Raw genomic sequence first — 21,187 nt, 5'->3', positions numbered from 1 at the left:
CTTTCTTTCTTTCTTTCTTTCTTTCTTTCTTTCTTTCTTTCTTTCTTTCTTTCTTTCTTTCTTTCTTTCTTTCTTTCTTTCTTTCACCAATATCCGAGGTGTAAATACCACACTGAAATTTAACAATTGGTTCTCTTCAGTACCTTGTAACTTTCCATCTAGATTCTTGCAATTGCTTCCTAATTGGTGCCCCTGTCTCCACTCCCTTCTCAATCCATCCTCCCCATCACTGCAAAACCAACATTGCAAAGAGGAAGATGGGACCTTGTCACCTACCCTCTCAAAAATATTAAATGCCTTCCTATGGCCTCTAGGACAAAATAGATACCCTTCAGCTAGGCATTTTGAGCCTCCCACATTATGGTTCCTACCTATCTTTCCAGTCTTACTTCTTATTTCACCTCTCTATCCAGTCATACTGGGCGGCTAGCTGCACCTGGAACATGACATTTCATCTCTGACCTCAATGCCTTTGCTTAGGTGGTAGCCCCTGCCTGGAATGCCCTCCCTCCTCATCTCCAGCTCTTAGAATCCTTAGCTCCCCTCCAAGCCCAGCTCAGGTGCTACCTTCTCCAAGAGACTTTTTATGACCCCATCCCCCACTGTTAGCACTCTCACCTTCCTGAAATTACTTTGCATTACTTGGCATGCAAATATCAGTGTATATTTTGAATCTCCCTCAGGAGAATGTAAGCTCTCTGATGTCAGGGTCTGCTGAGCTTCTCGCATGATGCTCAATGTTTGCTGAAATGAATTGAGTCTATCCCAGGAAGGGGGAAAAGCTAATATGAATACACAGAGGTGAGAGATGGAATGTACAGTGCAGAGAACATCCGTGCGCCAGGTTTGGCTGGAATGCAAAATACATGGAGAAGAGTAATATGGCATCAGTTTGGAAAGGTAGGTTGAAGCCAGGTTGTGGTAGGCTTTATATGCCAGGCTGAGAGGTCTGTGTTTTCTCCTCAAGGCAACAGGGAGCCTCTGAGGGCTTTTGAACAGGTGACTGAGACAATTGGATGTGTGCTGCAGACAATCTGGTTGGCAGGTCAGTCAGTCAGGCAATTAAAATATTGTCCTGGAATAGTTGTAGTACCTCCTTTACAATTAGGTTTTGAGATGAATGCTTTGTGAATCATTATAAGGGATACCAGTCATCCATCGCTCCTCCTTCTGAAATACACAATTTTGTGTGTAGATAAGCATGGTCTAAACACAGCTTGTAAAGGAGGTACTACAACTATTCCAGGACAACTTGAGGGGCTGGTTGGGTTAAGGGAAGGGGTTTTATTTCAGTCAGCCATTTAATAAATACCCTACTATATGACAGGCATTGTGCTAAGTGCTAGGGATACAAAAAGAGGCAAAAGACAGGCCCTGGCCTCAAGGAGAGAGACAGAGTGAGAAAGAGAGGGAGAGGGAGAGGGAGAGGGAGGGAGGGGGAGAGAGAGAGAGAGAAAGAGAGAGAGAGAGAGAGAGAGGGAGAGAGGCCAGTTAAAGGTATATGGCAAAAATCGAGGTGAGAGGTGACCAGGGCTTAAATTCTCTCTCTTTCTCTCAGGCCCTCACTTTATCCTTCTCCCTTTTCCCCAAACCCTCTATCTCTCCCTCCCTCTCATCACTCTCTAGCTCTCACAACCCACACCTCCCTCAGTCCTCCATTTCTCCCTCTGTCTCATTTGCCCATGTCACTCACCACCCCATCCCCATCTCTCCCGTTCTTTCTCAATCCCCCATCTCTGAGGGGACAGAAAAGCAACGGCCTAGAAGTGCTTTCTAAAATCTCATCGGCACAAGAGAACAGAAGGGGTGCCCAGAGGTAAGAAATGGCTGATAATTGGATTTGGCTGGAGGCCTCAGAATCAGACTGAATCTCGGGGTGCCAAGGGATTTCAGAGGCCAGCTAGCCCAACCCTTACCTGACTGGGAATCCCCTCTCCAACTTACTTGACAAGTGATCATCCAGCCTGCACCCACACACCTCTAGTAGGAGGGAGGAGGCGACCTCCTGGGGTGATCCAGTCCACTTTTGGTCAAGTCTAATTTTAAACAATTTTCCCTTTGCATCAAGCTGAAATCTGTCTCCACGGCTTCTACCGGCTGCTGCTCGTTCTGCCCTCTGGAGCCAAGGTGAACAAGCATAATGCCTCCTCCATGGGACAATCCGGTCTCGTTCCCCACCGCCACCCCCACCCTCTGGGCTTCTCAATTCCTTCCTCGAATCCTTATTTGCCGCGCTCTCTGTGACCTTCGCCATCCTAGCTGCCTTCCTCTGTACCCTCTCCAGCTAATGAATGCTCTTTTGGGGTATATGGGTGTTCAGGAGGACTAGCACCTCTGGGGGGAGGGCTGCTCCTCCCCTTTGGCGTCCACCTGTCACCCAATTCTCCCCTGTGGCATGTGCAGCGGGACCCCCCCCCCCCCAGGTAAAACTGTCCTGACAGAAAGGCCAAACCAGGTTGATGGGAATCGGTGAGTTAGGAAGGTGTCTACCCCAAGAACGCGAAGACTTTCCATGGCAAATGGTCAGATGAGAACAAGATGTTCCAACAGCCTCGAAGGCGGCTAGAGCAGGCACTGTGGAGCACTTGGTCAGATATTTAAGACACCAAGGTCATCCACTGCATCCCAGGCCATTGCCAGTGGTCTTGGCTTTTTTTTTTTTTTTTTTTGGTGAGGCAGTTGGGGTTAAGTGACTTGCCCAGGGTCACACAGCTAGTAAGTGTTAAGTGTCTGAGGCCAGATTTGAACTCAGGTCCTCCTGACTCGGGCCGGTGCTCTATCCGCTGCGCCACCTAGCTGCCCCATGGTCTTGGCTTTGTCTTGCCACTGGGCTTGAATGACTCTGGGAAAGAGAGTGAAGCTGAGGACATGGTGCAACTCTGCACTCAATCCAATTTGTGCACAAATTATCACCCTGTGATGTCATTGGTCCTCTTCAAAAATGAAGGACAAACAACAGCGATCTTTTTAAAATACGGCCCACCGCTCCAGATGTAGTCTGCCCAGGGCAGAGTGCAGCAAGGCCATTTTCCTGGATAACATGCCTCTCAAAATGCAGCCTTGCATCAAGTTAGCCTTGGGGACTGCCGCTCCACACAAGGGACTCAGATTGAGCTTGTGGTCCACTAAGAGCCCCAGATCTGTTCGTCTCCCCACCTTGCAGAAAGGGCATTGATTTTTGGAACCTCAGGACAACACTTTGGCTTCTCAGGATATTCATGACTCCCGACTTTGTCATCCCTTGGGTTAGATAACCCTCCAAACTTTGTGTTATCTGTGGATTTGGTAGGACAGAAACTGAGGAAGAGCTGTGTTTAGACCATGCTTATCTACACACAAAATTGTGTATTTCAGAAGGAGGAGGGATGGATGACTGGTATCCCTTATAATGATTCACAAAGCATTTGTCTCAAAACCACCTTGTAAAGGAGGTACTACAACTATTCCAGGACAATAGAATGTAAACTCCTGGAGGGGCAGATACTTTTAATTTGTGCTGCTTATTGGATTACATTGCATTGGATTGAATGAAAGCCTTCATTGCATTCACTGGGGGACTCCACTGGAAATCTCTTTCTACATTCACCCAACGATGACTGCTCTTTGGGTCCATTCATTGGACGTGTTCCAAATCCACCTAGTCAGACCAGCCCCTAAGCAGAGGATTAAACACCTGGGGACCACTCTCCACACACACACACACACCCTGCCCCCTTAGCCCTGATGCAGAGGCAGCATCCCTGGAGCTCCCCAAACCAGATTAAAATATAATTGGGAAATATTTAGTAAAATAAATAAAAATACAGTAAAACATAGATAACATCACATTTTAAAACTAAGTTAATATGTGGCCTGCAGGGGTTTTTGTGCATGGGTTGGTGGCCCCATTTCTATTTGTTTGATACCATTATCTTATGCACCTTTCTCCATCATGTTCACAAGAATAGCACAAGCTTTGTCAAATGCTTAGCTAAAATCTAGGTCAGAGGAGCTGATAGCATTTCCCTGATCTCCCAAGGAAGCAACTGTGGCAAAAAAACCCCAAAATTAAATTAAAAAATAAAATAAAATAAGTCTAGCCCTGTTGCTTCTTTTCCAAGATGAACCATGCCTCGAGTAGTAGCCTTTAGAACTTTGTTCAGAATAGAAGCCAAGTTCACTGGCCTGTAGTTTATCTTCCTGAACACCAGCTCTAAGTTTCTTCTGATCATTAGTGGGGTAGCAGTGAAAATCATAATTTGGAAAATCATAGCAAAATTTAGTCACACAGGAGAAATTCATCAGTATTACACATTGGTTTCGAGACATCATGCTTTCATGGCTTCTGGATAATGGATGATGCTCTCAAACTTTCCTAGTCACTAATGGAGTGAAGCAGGGTTGTGTATTTTACCATGATTTTTAGCAGTGATGTGGTCAGACACCTTCAATAAGGATGAAAATGACATCAACTACCACACTGATGGTAAATTTTTAACTTGAAAAGGCTACAAGCCAAGACTAAAGTGGAGGGAGAGTTGGTGCATGACTTTTTGATTGTGCATTCAATGCAGCCTCTGAGGCAGAGATGCCACAAAGTCTGGGTCAGTTCTCTACCACTTGTGCTAATTTTGGCCTAAGAACAGCAAGAAAATACATGCTCTCCACTAGCCAGCACCACATCATCCATATTTGGAACCATGGTTACAGCAAATGGAGAAGTTTTGAATGCTGTGGATAAGTTCACTTTCCTCGGCAGTATACTTTCCAGGGATGTTCACATTGATAATGAGGGTGACTCACACATTGCCGTGTTTGGGAGGCTCCAAAGGATAGTGTGGGAGAGAAGAGGTATGAGACTGACTAACAAACTGAAGGTCTGCAGAGCCTTGTGCTGACCTCATTGTTATGTGCCTGCAAAGCCTGGACAGTCTACCAGCGCCATACCAGGAAACTGAATCACTTCCATTTGAATTGTCTTAGGAAGATTCTGAAGATCACCCGGCAGGATAAGATACCAGAGATTGAGGTCCTTTCTTGAACTGAACTGCCAAGCATTCAAACTTTACTGCAGACAGCACAACTCTGATGGGCTGGCCATGTTGTTCGAATGCCTAAAAGACTATTGTATGGAGAACTCACAGAAGGCAGGTGTTCGCATGGAGGTCAGAAGAAGCATTACAAGGACACTCTCAAGGTCTCTCTGAAGAACTTTGGAATTGATTGTATGACATGGGGGACACTGGCACAGCGTGGTATGCCCTCATCAAAGAAGGCTCTGTGCTCCATAAGCCAAGCAGAATTGCAGTAGTTCAAAAGAAACGTAAGATGAGCAAATTTAAAGCCGTCTCCACTCCAAATGTTCACATGGACGGTTTGTGCCCGACCTGTGGTAGAGCCTTCCAAGCTCATACTGCTGTGATCAGGCACAGCCGGACACACTGTACCTCGACCCCGACAGAGTGATGTCATTTTGGTCCTCTTCAGAACGAAGGACAACAACCAGAACCAGACCAGACCAGTTGGTAATTTCAGAACAAAGGCAATTGAATAAGTTAGCTCACTCAAGAGGACAGATGGGAATATAAATTCATTCATTTAACAAGTATTTATTAAGGGACTACTTTCTACTGGACACTTTGCTAGGGACTGGGGAAAGAAAGACAAGACCCAACAGTCCCTCTTCTCAAGGAGCGTACCACTTGGGGAAAGCAAGATGTACAAAGAAAAACGAAACACAATGTAATTTTGGTAGCAGAGCGTGGATGAGAGAATCATTAGAGGCTTCTCATAGGTACTCGAACAGGACTTTGATAGGGTTTCTACGAGGGAGCTCATTCCTGGCACAGAGATGGCATAGAACTAAATCAAGCATTGTTTCCTCATCTGTAAAACAAGGGGATTGAATTAAATGTGCCCTGAGGTCCCTTCCAGCTCCAAATCTTAAGATTCATTCATTGCTCTCAGGAAAATGTAGGAAAGGTGAGTTCTCAGCCAGTTCTGAGAGTCCCTAATGAGAACATATACATATGTGTGTATGGATGTGTATGAGTGTGTATACACACACACATATATGACTTGAAGCAATTATATACATGTATGCATGTGTGTGTATGTATTTGACTTATCGACCATTTTTATGGAGATGCTGAAAAGTGAAAAGGGAGAAAACTTCCTACTTACACATATCTGCCAAGCCAGACACCAATAGAAAGGAGCAGTTACAACAAAGGAAGACTAGCGGTAGATACGTCTAATAATTCACAGGAGACAAAATCCAATAAAATCCATGGGCTCAGATGGCTATACACAAATGTATAAAGTACAGGTAATACACAAGTTGAACAAGAGATATTTATACTGGTTATATTTTTATATGTACTTCTTGTATCCCCAATTCGAATATCTTTCCCATTAGACTGTAAGCTCATAGTGAGTAAGGACTGTTTCATTCTTTGTATGTGTCAAGTCAAGAAGCATTTATTAAGTGCCTACTGTGTGTAGGACACAGCGCTAGGTTTCTGGGGTTTTAGCACTCAGCACAGTGCCTGCCATGTAATAAGTACTTAATAGATGCTTGATTGTTGATTGATTAATGTAAGGAAATTCAACCTTTTTGACTGAATTTGAAGGAATTAATGAGGTTTGGTGGAATAGAGCTCATGATTGGATTGTACTTATCTAAGGGTATATCTTACTCGGAAGAAATATAATAGATAAAACTGGGGGAGAGTATGAATGTATATTAAAAAGATGTAATTATGTGAGGAAATCGAGGAACTGGAGGGTGGAAACATGAGGAAAGATCAATGGAGGAAGAAACAGGCCATACTGTCATGGAAGTGTACTACGGACCACCTGGACTGAAGGAGGAAATGGATGAAGAGTTTGCCAAAGTTTCTCCTTGCCACAATCAAAGCTGAGGAATCTACAGAAAAGCCATACCTAGTAAAGCCACACCCTTACCCCATGCCCACCCCCAGCATATCTTCTCACGATGCCTTTGCTCTGCTCCTCATGGGGAATGAATGGCATCTCTGCTGAGCGAGCTGCTCCAAAGATGCCTTGGACCTGCTCCTGGAAGAGATTTGTGGCTCTGATGTGTGGCTTCCTTCAGCTTCCGGTTGAACTGAAATTCTAGCCTATGGTACTACTCTGAACTTTGGGGGAAGAAGCCATGTTGTAGGAACCCAAGAGTCCCCACTCTGGGTTCCATGTCCCAAGCAGGATCTCAGCTCCAAGCACTGTCCTCTCCACTCCTCTGACCAAATCAACTCATCTTGATTAGCTTAAATTAGACTCTCTGCTCCCATGGATACTTTTTCTGCATGACACCATTGGAGAAAGAGAGAAGTCAACAGCTCCTACTCCTTGTTGCATTCTAAGAGGTGGAAAGGAAAAGATTCAGAGCAGCATGTCCTTTGGAAATGACTTCTGCCCCTCCCTTTTTTGTTTTTTGGTGAGGCAATCAGGGTTAAGTGACTTGCCCAGGGTCACACAGCTACTGTCAAGTGTCTGAGGCTGTGGATCTGAACTCAGGTCATCTTGACTCCAGAACCAGTGCTCTATCCACTGTGCCACCTATATATATACATACAGACATAATCTTTATTTTCACTAAACTTTAACTAAAATATGGAATTTCCTTCAACTACTTAAAAATAGGATTTTGAGCAGGGACCCACAGTCTTCATGAGACTGACTGTCAAAGGGGTCCATGACACAGAAGTTAAGAACTCCCACTCCAGATGCTCCATCGGGAGCTGTTCCTTCATCGGGAGGCTGAGAATCTCTGCTTTTTGCTCCTATACTGTTTAGGGAAACATTCCGGTTTGATCAGGCATTGGTCCATTTCCTTTAATCTAAGTTCCACTGATTTTATCTCCATCATATTTGCCCCCTCTCACCCAACTTGAACCCCCTCAATAGAACGTAAGCTGTTTAGGGGTGGGGTTGTTTCGCACTTTCTCTTTGTATCTCCAATGGGTACCGGGTCCATAGCAGGCATTTTGAGGGTGTCAGAGCGATACCTGCCCTTAGGTAGGTGGAGGACGGATCAGAGTTGTACTTGGCCCTAGGGAACTAGGAGACAGAGGGAGAAGGGGCAAAGAGGCAGAGTTGAGCCTGATGTCAGGAAAACCTTCCTGAGAGTTAGAGCTACCCCCGAAGAATACCGGGGTCCCCTGGAGAGTGCGCTCCATTGTGGGGGATCCCCTTCTGGTGGACTGTCTAGAGGGAATCCCCGTTCAGGCATGGGGCGGCTCAGCGGCCCTTGGCCCACGCTGACATTGTCACTCGTGTCAGACCCTCTCCACGCCCACTCCCCACCCTCCCCAATCCTGGACCCCAGACTCTCAGGATGTTGGATCCAGGGCAGCTGGCCTCCGACTCCTCGTCTCGTCCAGCAAGGCTCAGGGTCCGAATGCCGTTTTGAAGCTCACAGAGGTCTTATCTCGGGGTTGGAAGGGAGCCCGGGGCTCTCTGGCACCCCACCAGCCCCTGCTCGGGGTTCCCAGCCCACACCCGCCTCCTCGCACCTTCCACCCCTAACTCTGCCCATCCGGACCAGGAAGCTCCCGGGGCTCCATGTGGATTCCCTCCCCACGTGCTCTGGCCTGCGCCAGGGGGAGGGGCGGACGGGGAGAAGCCCTGCGACAAATACCAATTTCCCGCGCCGAACCCCGCCTCCTCAGACCAGCCAATCAGAGTCAGAGGCGTCCCTTCGGCCCTGCCCCTCCGTGCTGCAAGAGCCAATTGAGTCGCGGCCAGCTGGACCAGGGAATGCAGGCCTCTGGCACCACCGCGTGGCCTTCGCGGAGGTTAGAGGCGTGCACTCTGCGCAGGCGCACAGACCCATTCAGTCTAGGGGAGTTTTACCAAGTGGGGAGCACGTGCGGCCAGGGACAAGCTATGGTCGGTGGAAGGCAGGCTGCACTTGCTAGCCCCTCAATCCCCGCTACGGGTCTCTCGTCCCTGGATCCAGCCTAAGGGTGAAAGGAGAAAAGGGCTCTCGGTAAGAGCCACCCCCCTCCCCATGAAGCAGATTCACCAATCCCTTCTTCATCCAGTAGCAAGGTCTGCAGCAGCCAGTGCTTTCACGTCCCATTCCCCGCAGCCCTGGGAGACGGGCCTCATTTCTCAGCATAGGGATGGGGAAACTGAGGCTGAGCTGCGAGCAGGCAGCCCGAGGCAGCTTCACTAGTCCGGCGAGCATGATGCCCAAAAATGCGTCCTCGGGGTCATGCTCTCAAACCCAGGACCCAAAGTAGCTCAGTTTCAGAGAGGGGAGCCTCTAGCTTTTAAGACCCTGGGCAGGTCCCTTGTCTGAGGTCAGCGTCCTGGGGAAACTTCTAACAATAGAGAAACAAGACCCATCTTAAATACTCATCAGTACGTGGTTCTGGGCTGAGGTCATCCCCCCTGCGGGGCCTGGGATGGAGCAGTAGGATGGGAGTCTGGGCTTGCCAAGTGCTTGGGGGGCTCATCCAGGCAGAGCTGCCCAGGCTAGCATCCAGGCCCATCTGATGCCCACCCGCCTCTTGGCTGCTGGGAAAGCCCTACCCGGTCACTGTCTAGCCAAGGGTGATCCTACCCAGGCGGGGACTCCAGAGCCAACACCGTCCACAGTGCCTCACCCCATCCCTCAGTCATGCCTGTAGTCAGAGGCAGCACTAGGGACCCCTTGTTAAAAGTCAGAAGACTGAGGCCCACAGAGAGGCCTAGGACAGGGACAGATTTCCAAGGCTGCTATTCCTAAGAGGCAGCTTCCAGTGCCCCCACCCCAACCTGCCCTTTACTTGGGCAGAGAGCACTGCTGGGCTCTGCTCCTGGGTCCACTGCCTCCTGTCAATGTGAGAGATCTGACGCCCGCTTTCTTGTCATAATCTCAGGGCCAAATCCCTTCCAGCTAAGATGCTGAGGATGGTATCCAAGAAGAGACCCCCAGGGTCTTGGTTGGGGTTCCAGCCTGATACCCCTGATAGCACATTCTTGGCTCTCATTAGCCAAGGCGGCAGCTGTAGGTCAAACAGGGCCATGGGGAGATGGGCGAGATGAGCCCCCGACCTGGGAAGAAGCCGGACTTCCAGCACTTCCAGCCCCGGTCACCCAGTGTCCATACTCTCCACCCTCAGACCCTCTGGGTGAGAATCCCTGGCTGATGAAGACAGGACCCAGACAGTTACGAACAAGGCAATTTATTAATGAATCTGGTGTGGTTCGTCCTAATGTTTCTTGTTGGCGGCTGCCACCTGGAAGAGAGAAGAGCATCAGGTGAGGGGGAGGGGCGTGGGCAAGTCAGGGCAGTGCTGCCTGCCCCACCCCCAAAACAAGGACCTTGGACTACAGAGCTCCAGGCTGACCAGAGCAGAAAGGGGAGCCCTGTAACCCAAGGCTGCTGGAAGCCCCCCTGCCCAAGAGGGCACCATCAGACCACCTGGCCTACTGCCCTCCCACCATGCTTTGGGAGCCCTGAGATTAGAGGTGCTGGCCCGAGGACTCCCCAACCACCACACAGGCCCTTTGCTTAGCCACGGCAGCACCTTTTAAACCCACTCTGAGCGTATGAGGGAAAGTAAGGGGCCAGGTGCCAAAGGCTCTAATCCAACCAGGCCCTTTTAACAGGCACAGACAAAACATGATGGTGAGGACAGGCCAGGCAGGGTAACTAGGATCCCCTTTGCAGGTCCAAGACTCCAAGCACAGAGAGGGGGATGCCCTCAGTGAACCAGCCCCCCTTCTAGGGTCTCACCTGTCCGGCAATTCTGTCCAGGTCTCTCTGTCCCTGAGGTGTCAGCTTCCGGCCCCTGGGGGCAGACAAAGCAGATTAGGGCCTCATTCAGAAGGCATGGGAGGCTGGTCTGCAACCCCACCCCCAGGGGCTTCCCATCAGCCCCAGTGACGACCCACGACCCCGAATGGGGGCTGGAGCCATTCAGGCCCAGCATGTCAAAGAGCCCTCCATCTACAGAGCTCATGGAGGGAAAAAAAAATCAATTGGGAAAAGTTAACGAGCAGCCTAATGAAAGCTGACAGTCACTAAATTACCTTCCCAGAGCCCCCAGCGCGGCCGCAGAGAGGTCGGGGTGAGCCAGCGCTGTTTGCTTTACTCTGAACCTCAACCCCTCCCCCCAGATCGGGGGCAGGATCTGGGGATCAATTTTCAGCTAGTTTAGGACCAGGAGTTACTGGGCCCAGCCTTGTGGAGGGAGATCACTCCTGCTTTCCAATGTAACTGTACAGGCACCACCTCCTTCTGGCTCAGAGGTAGCCTGGCAGTGAATCACAATCAGGAAGACCTGGGTTCTAATCCCACCTCAAGAGTTCAGCTAAGAGCCTGAGCACGGCACTCAAGCCTCCTGTTTAAAGTGAGCGAGCAAGACAGAACCCAGCTTTAACTGAGCTTAAGCTGGCTCAGGGCAGGGGGCGTCACCCCTGTCAACAGCAGTTTGTGCTTGTGGGGATGGGGGTGGAATCAGCCAGAGGCAAGGACGAAAAGCCCGCCAAGATTGAGCACTTAATTAAATCCACAATCTAGGCAGACTGGAGAGGCACAGACCCGCCCTGCGCTCAGCCCAAGACCTCCTTGAACGAGCGCTGGAAAGTTAAAGGTCCAGCCCACCCCTGCTCGGGCTGAGTTTACTGATGAGGAAACTGAGGCAGGCTAGTTAGGTGACGCTCCCCTCCAGCCTCTTACCCATCCTGGTCCTTCTCCACCATCTTGAGGCCTTCCAGGGCTTGCAAGACCCTCCGGGCCACGCTCTTGGAGCCTCTGCTGAAGTGACTGGGCATAACCCCATTGCGCTGGCGCCCACCGTAGATCTTGGTCATGGAGCCCACGCCGGCACCGCCCCGGAGGTACAGGTGACGGGCTGTGGAGGCTGGGAGAGGCGGCCCGGGGTTGGTGGTGGGGGTCCCAGGGCCCCTCCCCCCAGGACAGGGCCAGGCCTCCTCCCCGCGGGGAGCCCAGGACCAGCCCCCCACCCCGGCCTGCCCAGGGATCAGGTAGGATCCGAACCCAGGCCCCGCTCCCCGGCCCGGGTGTAGAACCAGTTCTCGTCGTAGGGCGCCAGCTCCTTATGTTTGGCCAGCTTGACCGTGTCCACCCATTCGGGGACTTTCAGCTTCCCTGACCTGGGGGGAGGAGAGGGGGTCAGGCGGGGGATCGCCCCAGGAAGTGGCAGAGACCCCCCCTCCCCCACCCAGTGCCGGGAACACAGCAGGCGCCTAATAACTGCTGCTGGCGAGGATTCGAGCCCCGACCCCGCCGCGCCCCCTCCCCAAGCTCGCTTTCTAAGGCGATCCCGCCCGCTTGCTTCACAACGGGGGAAACTGAGGCCTGGCGGTGGAGGGAGGGACCGAGCCCGGAAGCAGACGAAGGGGAAACTGAGGCACTCACTTTTTCAGGAAGGCGGCCAGAGCCCGGACGAACTCCTGCTGGTTCACGTCCTTCACCGTGACTCCGGGCATCTGCGGGGAGCGGACGCGGGGGTCGGCGGGGGCGCAGCCGGGGACCCCTCCACCCGCCCCAGCCCCGGGCCGCCCGCCCCCGCCCGCCGGCGTCCCACGTGGGGGCGGCCCCGCGCGTCCCCTTCCCCGCCCGGCCCCTCCCGGAGCCCCCCGGAGCCCCCCGGAGCCCCGCGGCCCCGGCTCCGGTCGCAGGCGCCACTCACCGTGCGGGCTCCGCGCGGCCAGCCAGGGGAAAGGGAGAAACGGGGCTTCCCGGCCGCACAAGAGGGGAGCGAAACCTCGCGAGAGCCGTTAATCCCGCTCACCACAGGTCTCGCGAGAACGGCCCTCGCTTTATTCCCCCAGAGCCGGGCGGAAGTAGCTTCCTCGGCCCCGCCCCTTCCCGCCCGGGAGCGCCAGTGAGGGCGGAAGTGCTGCGGATCTCGCCTCCCCGCCCACACCCTGCGCGTGCGACTCTGTGCGTCACGTAACTCCCCTGGGCCAAGAACGCAGCACGTGGCTCGGCATTCCCTGCCGCCGTGCCTCTGCCCACGCTGTACCCCTTTCTTGACCACCGGCTCCTAGCCCGATCCTTTTCTTCCTCCCGACCTCATGCCGCTCACTCCCCCACCTCAGATGACCAAATCCTGAGGATCAATTTGTAAAACACTTGGCATCGCCCCTGGCACACAGAAAGCGCTGTATAAATGCTTATTCCCTCCCCTCCCCTTGTATGCCTATGTAAATGCTAGCTCTTAGTGTTTCAGGGCACGAAGGTGGTACAGTATCCACCATGCCCCAGCCTGGAGTCTGGAGGACTCATATTCCTGAGCTCAAATCACCCTAGCTGTGTGACCTTAAAGTCACTTCACCCCGTTTGCCCCAATTTCCTCATTTGTCAAATGAGCTGGAGGAGGAAACGGCAAACCCACTCCAGTATCTTTGCCAAGAAAACCCCAACTGGGGTCGCAGAGGGTCAGACACAACTGAACCACAACAACATCAGTGTTGTGTTATTACTCACTTGTGCCCATGTCCTATCCTCCCCCCCCCCCCATGGGGTTGGGATCTGGACCAAGAAAGGTAAAACCCTGGGCTTTCCCAAGTGACCAAATCTCTGGATTTCCCCAGAGGGTGTAATCCCATCCGCTGGCCTTTTGTTATGGCCTACGCCCAACCTCCCAGTTCTGTCACCCTTAACCTAGGCTAGCCTTCCATTGTCTTTCCTGCCTATGGCCTCGGCCACTTCCTACCCTTAATCCTAAACTCCATTGCCCCTTGGTCGGCCCCTGGCGTTCTATTACCTCTTAGTCCCCTGTAGACTACTTGGCCACTCCTGGATCCTTCCCACACTCTTTCTGTATATAAGGGCCATCTTGCCTCCATTAAGGTGCTCAGATTCCTACCATCTAGCCAATAGCTCACAGGTGCTTAGATTCCTTAAGAGTCTGGACAATATGGCGGATCTTTAATAAACCTTATCTCTGGCTGAACAAGGCCCGGGTGGAATTCTTTTGGACAGGACCCATATGTTACGATTTTGGGGTGCCAGCACCCCTAAACCTCTAGACCTCATCACACCCATGTAGACTGTATGCCTCTTGTGGGCAGGGACAGTGTTCTTTTGTCTCCTGTCCCAGGGCTCAGTCCACACTTGTTGAGTGGTTAATGAGATTTCATTTGAGCCTCATTTCTGAACCCCAAAAGGGAATTGATTGACAAGGGTGCAGCACAGTCAGACCTGCACTTTTTTTCAAGGAAAAATGTTTGCCCTCTTGGCGGGCTTAATTTTGAATTATGTAGGCTCGATTTAGAGTAGGCATCCTTAACCTGGGGCCCATGAACTTAATAAAAATAAAGGGATGGGGTGTGTTTGCTAGCCATATTTCAATAGAATTGGTTTCCTTGGGAATCGTAGGTATTTTATACATTTAAAAACACTTTTCTTTTTTTTCCAGCTAAAAACAAGGTTTATTGAAGATTCGCCATATTAGCTAGACTCTTAAGGAATCTGAGCATCTGTGGGCTATTGGCTAGATTGTGAAAATCTATGCTAAAAAACACTTTTCTGAGAAGGGATCTCGAGGCTTCCCCAGACTGACCACCAAAGGGCTGCAGGATATGAACGAGGTTAAAAACTTCTGATTCCCAGTGTTTAATGAGTCCAAATCGAAGGATTCCCTACTGATCAGTACTTTCCAAACTTTATGTAGAAAAGTCCCCTTCCTTTTTTATTAAAAAAAAAAAGTTCTGCACCACCCTCCCCCCACCCCTTCATAAGCTAGGTGGAGCTGAGTTCAAATGTGACCTCACTGTATGATCCTAGGCAAGTCACTTAGCCTTGTTTCAGTTTTCTTGACTGTATAATGGGGATAATAATAGCACCTGCCTTCTAGGGTTGTTGCGAGGACCAAGTGAGATAATATTTGTAAAAAGTTCACAGAGCCCGGCACACAAAAGACACTTTCCTTCATGTAGCACCCAGGGTACTCCTGTCTCATACCTGAGGGCCCCAGAATGGTTACCTCAGGTTCAAGGTACTCTGTGGGTCCTCATCCACCTAAAATACTGGCCTGTGAGTGCCCACCAACGTGCACACCGTGTCACCCTCTGCTTTAGATGCCAGGGGTCGCCATCAGCCACTCTCCTGGGGCCTTCCTCTGGCCAGGTGGATGCTCTGCGGGGCAGGTCACCATCCTCGAGATGAGTGCTAGGCATGTTGTCAGGTGGCATCAGGGCACACTGGTGTCACTGTTGGGCTCCACATCTCTGCTGAACCCAAGCGCTGCTGATCTCAAGGGCCTCTCTGGCCAGCTTCAGTTGGCTTTGGGTGGTGGTCCTCAAAGTGTGGTTGGAGGACCCCTGGGGATCTCAGAGGCCCTTTCAGGGCATCTGCAGGGTCAAAACTATTTTCACGATAATACTAAGATATTTAAATTTCAAATACAGTAAATCTCAATAGATATAACCCACATAAACAAAAGCCCTTTGGGGGTCCTCAATAATTTTCAACAATAATAATAATAGCTAACATCTATATAGCATTTATTATATGCCAGGTATTATGCTAAGTGCTTTGCAATTATTATCTAATTTGATCTTCACAAAAACCTTGGGAGGGAGGTGCTATTATTACCCCCATTTTACAGATAAGGAAACTGAAGCAAATAGAAGTTAAGTGATCTGCCCAGGGTCATAGACCTGGGAGGGACTGGAACTCAGGTCTTCCTGACTTCAGGCCTGGTGCTCTTTCCATTGGGCTACCTAGCTGTGAAAAGGAGACCCGAGTCTGAAAAGTTTTGAGAACTGCTGTGCTAGGGTAGAAGGGCGCGAAGTCTGTTCTGTTAACGGCAGACCAGACAGGCACCAGCTCTTCAGCGACTATTCACCATACCCAGCTAACAAAAGTCAGACAGCGTGCCCCGAGGCTGATTCGGTGTTTCTTCTTAGATGTCTTCTGTGAATAGGTCAGCTAGTATTTATTAAGCCCCTACTGTGTGCCAGGCATTGCGCTAGGCACTAGGGATACAGAGAAAGGCAAGACAGACCCTGCCCTCAAGGAGCTCCCAGTCTAATGGGGGAGACAACGTACAAACAACTGTGGACAAACAAGATACAGAAGGGGGAGAGTGGGGGTAACGGAGGAGGGAAGGCACTCAATTACAGGGCCTGGGAAAGGCTTCTAGCACAAGAGGGCTGTTGTTCGGCCTTCATTTTTGAAGAGGACCAGTGGCCTCACGGGCGGTGTCTTGACTCACGTGTGAATTGTATGTGAGCGAGGCACAGCAGCACAAAGCCAGCAGCTCACTCTCTCCTCCAGAGTCACAGGACAAAAGTCCGGACCCCAGGTGATGCCTCGGGAGGGCCTGGCTGAACTAGGGTCTTTCTCAGGTCTCTGTTTGGCTGAGACAAAGCCCATTCAGTGACTGAGGGCTGGGTAAGAACTGAGACAAAAGATGCCCTGATTTGGTAGTTGATACTTGAAGGAAGCCAGAAAGCCAGGAGATGGCCAGGAGGAAAGAGCAGGAGGAGTAAGAATTCCAGGCACCGGAAAATGCCTGGAGTTAGGAGACAGAGTGTCTTGTGGAGGAACGGAAGGGGGTGTCACTGAATCCCCAAATCTAGGAAGGGGAATCAGGTGTAAGCAGGCTGGAAAGGGAGGAAGGGGCCAGGTTATGACAGGCTCTGAACGCTGAGCAGAGGACTTGCTATTTGATTCTGGTAGTGACTGAATGGGGAATATAGTCAGGCCTGAATGGAGGATGGATTGGAGTGGAGGGGGACGAGAGGAGGCCAATCCAAAGGCTCTCAGTGTCATCGGTCCCCTTCCAGAACCAAGGACCACCACCGACAACAGCAGTCTCAGTAGTCCAGGCTTGAGGAGATGAGGGTGGCTGCCACGTCAGGAGAGAAGGGGCCGCGTTCAAGGGCTGTTGTGATGCATGATCAGCATCAACTTGCTTGCCTTCTCAAGGAGTGGGGAGGCAGAGAATTTGGAATTCAAAATTTTTTTAAATGAATTTAAAAAAACTCTTTACATGTAATTGGGAAATAGATAATGAAATAAAAAAACATATTTTTAAAAAGAGTTGTAAAATTAAAAATGACCTAACTTGGCCACTGTGGAGTGAGAGAATAAGGAGTCATGGATGATGCTTAGGTTGCCTGGGTGAGTGGGAGGTGGTGATCCTTTGACAGTAACAGGAAATGAGGGGGTATGGGGTGTTCAGGAGGACTGGCACCCCTGGGGTGGGGCTGTCAGGGCTGATTTTCCACCTTTGGTGTCCACCTGGTGTCACCCAACTCTCACCCGTGGTTCCAAGAAGCTGTAGCATATGCAGTGGCCGCATTCTGAAAAACTGTCCTGGCAGATGGGCCAAACCAGACAGATGATAATCAAGGGGTGTTACCCATTGGTGACTTAGGGGGACGTCTACCCCAAGCACGTGTGAGGATTTCCCCTCCAGCGTGAATGAGAACAGTTTGTTCCAACAGCCATGAAGGCGGTTGAAGCAGGCACGGTGAAGGGCTTAGAGCTTGGTCAGACATGGAAGATGCCAATGCCATCCGCTGCATCCCAGGCCATCGCCAGCTGTCTTAGCCTTTGTCCTGCCACTGGACTTTGATGGCTCTGGCAGAGAGAGTGAGGCTGCCAAGCTTGTGCAGCTCTGCTGCTCTTCAATCCAATTCAAGTTAAAACATCACCTTGTCAGCGGTCCTCTTCAAAAACGAAGGATGAACAACAGGAAATTAGAAAGAGAAGACTCATCTTCTTGACTTCAAAATCTGGCCTCAGACACTTCCTAGCTGTGTGACCCTGGGCAAGTCACCTTACTCTGTTTGCCTCAGTTTCCTCATCTATAAAATGAGCTAGAGAAGGAGTTGCAAAACACTCCAGTATCTCTGCCAAGAAAACCCCAAATGGGGTCACAAAGAGTTGGACACGACTGAAAAAATAACCGAACAAGGTCTGGGAGGGTAGAAAATGAGCTTAGCTTTGGACGTGTTGAGTTTAAGACACCTACAGAACATCTAGTGCTAACTTGTCTAATTGACAATTGGAGATATGAGATTGGAGGTCGGGGAGAGGTTAGGGCTGGACAAATAGATCTGAAAGTCATCTGCATGGAAATAATATTTGAAGTCATGGGAACTGAGGAGATTACCAAGAGAAACAGGGAGAAGAGAAGAAGGCCCAGAACAGAGCCTTAGGGAACATTCACTGTTATCAGGAAGTTGTGGATGAGACCCCGTGATGGACACAGAGAAGAACCAGTCAGATACGTGGGAGGAAAACCAGGAGGGAGCAGAGCCACCAAAATCTAGAGAGAGTACCAAGGAGAAAAGGGTGACTGGCAGTCAAAGGCATCGAAGAAGTCAAGAAGAATGGGTGTTGGGAAAAGTCTGTTAGATGTGGTGATTAAGAGATTTGGAGAAAGCAATTTCAGGTGAATGATGAGGTTTGAAGCCAGACTGTGGAGTTAAGAAGAGAATGAGGGAAAGGACTTATTTAAAGCTGAACTGTTTATATTCCTACATGGAAAGATGATATTGGTAACTCATGAGACCTTTCTCAGCATTAGGGTAGTTGGAGGGAATATATATATATAGACAGGGGGCACAGGGTGAACTGCATATAAAGGGATGCTATGTAAAAAATAAAATTAAGGGGTGAGAGAGGATTGCACTGGGAGAAGGAGAAAAGAGGCACATAAAAGAAGCAAGAAAAAGCTTTTACAGTGGAGGGGAAGAGGGGAGAGGTAAGAGGGAATGAGTGAATCTTACTCTAATTTGGGTATGGAAATCTATCTTACCCTACAAGGGAAAGGGGGGGAATAGGGGGAAAGGGAATAAGAGACTGGGGGGGGGAGGAATAATAGAAGGGAGGGCAGATTGGGGGAGGGGAGAATCAGAAGCAAACACTTTTGAGGAGGGACAGGGTCAAAGGCAGGGGCGGGATAGGATGAAGTGAAATATAGTTAGTCTTTCACAACATGACTATTATGGAAGTGTTTTGCATGACTCCACATGTATAACCTATATTGAATTTCTTGTCTTCTCAATTAGGGTGGGTGGGGAGGGAGGGAGGAAAGGAGAGAATTTGGAACTCAAAGTTTTAAAAACGAATGTTAAAAATTGTTTTTACATGTAACTGGGAAATAAGATATACAGGCAAAGGGGTATAGAAATGTCTATAGTAAAATAGAAGGGGAAGGGGATAAGAGAAAGGGGGATGATAGAAGGGAGGGCAGATTGAGGAAAGGGGTATTCAGAATGCATGCCATCTTGGGGTGGGGGAAGGGAGAGGCGGTGAGAAAATTTGGAATTCAAAATCTTGTGGAAGTGAATGTTGAAAACTAAAAATAAATTAATAAAAAATTAATGTGAAAAAAAGAGATAAAACTTAATTTTTAAAGAAAAAAAGAAGAGAATGAGGGGAGAGTGGCAGAAGTGGCATCTGGGTGATGAGATGAGGGACAGGGAAGGAGAGGGAGCTCTCACTGAATGGCCTCAATTTTTTCAGTGAAATATAAGGCAAGGTCTAGCTCAGAGGGTGGGGGAGTGAGGAGGAAGGGGCTTGAGGATGGATGAAGAGGTTTGGAAAAGCTGTTGTGAGCGGGGACAATTAGTTAGGGAGGTGTAAAGGGATCAGGCTTGGGTACCACAGATTTGCAAAGGGCCCAGGCAGGAGAATTCTGTAATTTCTCCACCCTCATCCAACAGCACAAGAGCAGCACCAAAGACAGTGGGAGTGATCTAAGGCTGGGGAGTGTAGGGCGAAACTGGTGATGGGATAACTGGGCAAGCGAGACTTGAAGGAAGACGGCAACCGGTGCCCAGGGGATGACTTGGGTAAGGACTCAGAGGTGGGAGGATTGGAAGGAGTCCTCAGGGTGAAAAAGAGGGCTTGGGGCCTCAAAGGCCGAAGAAGAGGTGGTTGACAGGACAGCAGATGGTCTTAGCCACTCTGGGAGCTGAGAGAAGGGCAGGGAGGGTCAGCAGAACACTCCACCGAGGCCCACGGCTCCCGTCCCCACCAGTTGGACACTGGCTTTGCCTCTCATTCCACTGTCACTGACCGACTTGAATTTTCTTTCATTGAAAAAAAGGGGGTATTTATGTAGGCGTTAAACTTGGAAAAAGCCAATGATTTTGGCCATAGCCTCAATGCCCTCTTGAGAAGCCTGCACTAGGTGGGTCCTAGACATGGCACATGACGTGGTGCTGATTACATCAAGCCTTGGTCTGATACAAAGCCTCCCAGATGAAATCTATAATCCCTGTAAGGGTGGAGGTAATTAGGTAACTCCTGCAGACAAGGTGATGACCTTTGAGGGCCCTGAGCCTCGGTCAGGCTTCTGAAAGCACCCCTCCCCGTCCAGCACAGGCATTCCTACTGATGCCTTATAAGAGGACAAAGGGCACTCACTCCTGTTTAGGTCTCAGAGATGGGCACTGCCCCAGGATGGAATGGCTGGTTGGGAGCCTCTGAGGATACAGCTTTCAGTGCCTGCTGCTACCCCCAAGATACCCCCAAGGTTGGCCAAGACTCTTGCTGAACCTCTGTTACATATGGAAACTCCATATGCACATCTGTGAGGCTGAAGAAAAGCATTAGTCTTGAACGCCTGCCTCCAATTAGAGAAGAGAATTTTCCAGACCACAGGATCCTAGAACCCACCATTTGGGGAGAGAAGGCCGTGAAGGCACACGTGCATGTGTGTTTCATGCTTGTGGGTAATATACAATAATAACAAATGGTAAGCATAGTGCATACTAAGTGCCAGGTACTGTGCTGAGCACTTTATAATCAGGGTCTCATTTGGTCCTCACAACAACGTCCCTGGGAGGTGGGTGCTGTTCTTAGCCCCATTTTACAGTTGAGGACACTGAGGTAGACAGAGGGAAAGTGATTTCCCCAGGATGACAGAGACAGGCAGTGTCTGAGGTCACACTGAACTCAGGTCTTCCTGACTCCAGGTCGGCTGCTCTGTGGTGTCCCCTAGCCGTGTGTAGACACACACACACAGAGGAACACGGGTGATGTAAGGCAGGTGCCCACATCGTACCGCAACGGCCACGCACAGACGTGCACACACGTATGTTTACAACCACACGCTTTCATGCACGAGGCACCCTTACACATGCAGACAGAAGCTTTGGACCAGGTCTCACGGCACTTTATTGGGGAGAAGCCCAGTCCCCACCACAGCGCACCAGCCTGCGGATTCCTCATCCTGCTGCGGAGCGGGCAGAGGCC

The 21,187-nt window shown here is 50.2% G+C and overlaps 1 protein-coding gene across 1 annotated transcript; it reads right to left on the bottom strand.

The window, feature by feature from the left end:
- Positions 1 to 10,159: 10,159 nt before the first annotated feature.
- On the bottom strand, positions 10,160 to 12,690 carry RPS19 (ribosomal protein S19). Its single transcript, XM_027858176.1, has 6 exons — positions 12,651 to 12,690; positions 12,377 to 12,447; positions 12,011 to 12,111; positions 11,675 to 11,858; positions 10,730 to 10,784; positions 10,160 to 10,229 (listed from the first exon to the last, which is right to left on the bottom strand). Exons 2-6 carry the CDS (start codon positions 12,445 to 12,447, stop codon positions 10,203 to 10,205), a joined length of 438 nt encoding a protein of 145 aa, XP_027713977.1. The 5' UTR covers positions 12,651 to 12,690; the 3' UTR covers positions 10,160 to 10,202.
- Positions 12,691 to 21,187: the final 8,497 nt, after the last annotated feature.

Source organism: Vombatus ursinus, unplaced genomic scaffold (genome assembly GCF_900497805.2).
Source record: "Vombatus ursinus unplaced genomic scaffold, bare-nosed wombat genome assembly UNPS02012758.1, whole genome shotgun sequence".
NCBI lineage: Eukaryota > Metazoa > Chordata > Mammalia > Diprotodontia > Vombatidae > Vombatus > Vombatus ursinus.
The sequence above is the reverse complement of the archived record's forward strand: the minus strand, read 5'-3'. Positions and strand labels throughout refer to the sequence as shown.

Excerpts from the sequence above, each read along its gene's own strand:
- RPS19 (XM_027858176.1), bottom strand. The coding sequence starts at position 12,447 with ATGCCCGGAGTCACGGTGAAGGACGTGAACCAGCAGGAGTTCGTCCGG. Across the intron at positions 12,112-12,376 it reads CTGGCCGCCTTCCTGAAAAA|GTCAGGGAAGCTGAAAGTCC; the intron begins GTGAGTGCCTCA and ends TCCTCCCCCCAG. Across the intron at positions 10,785-11,674 it reads GTGGAGAAGGACCAGGATGG|GGGCCGGAAGCTGACACCTC; the intron begins GTAAGAGGCTGG and ends GTCTGCCCCCAG.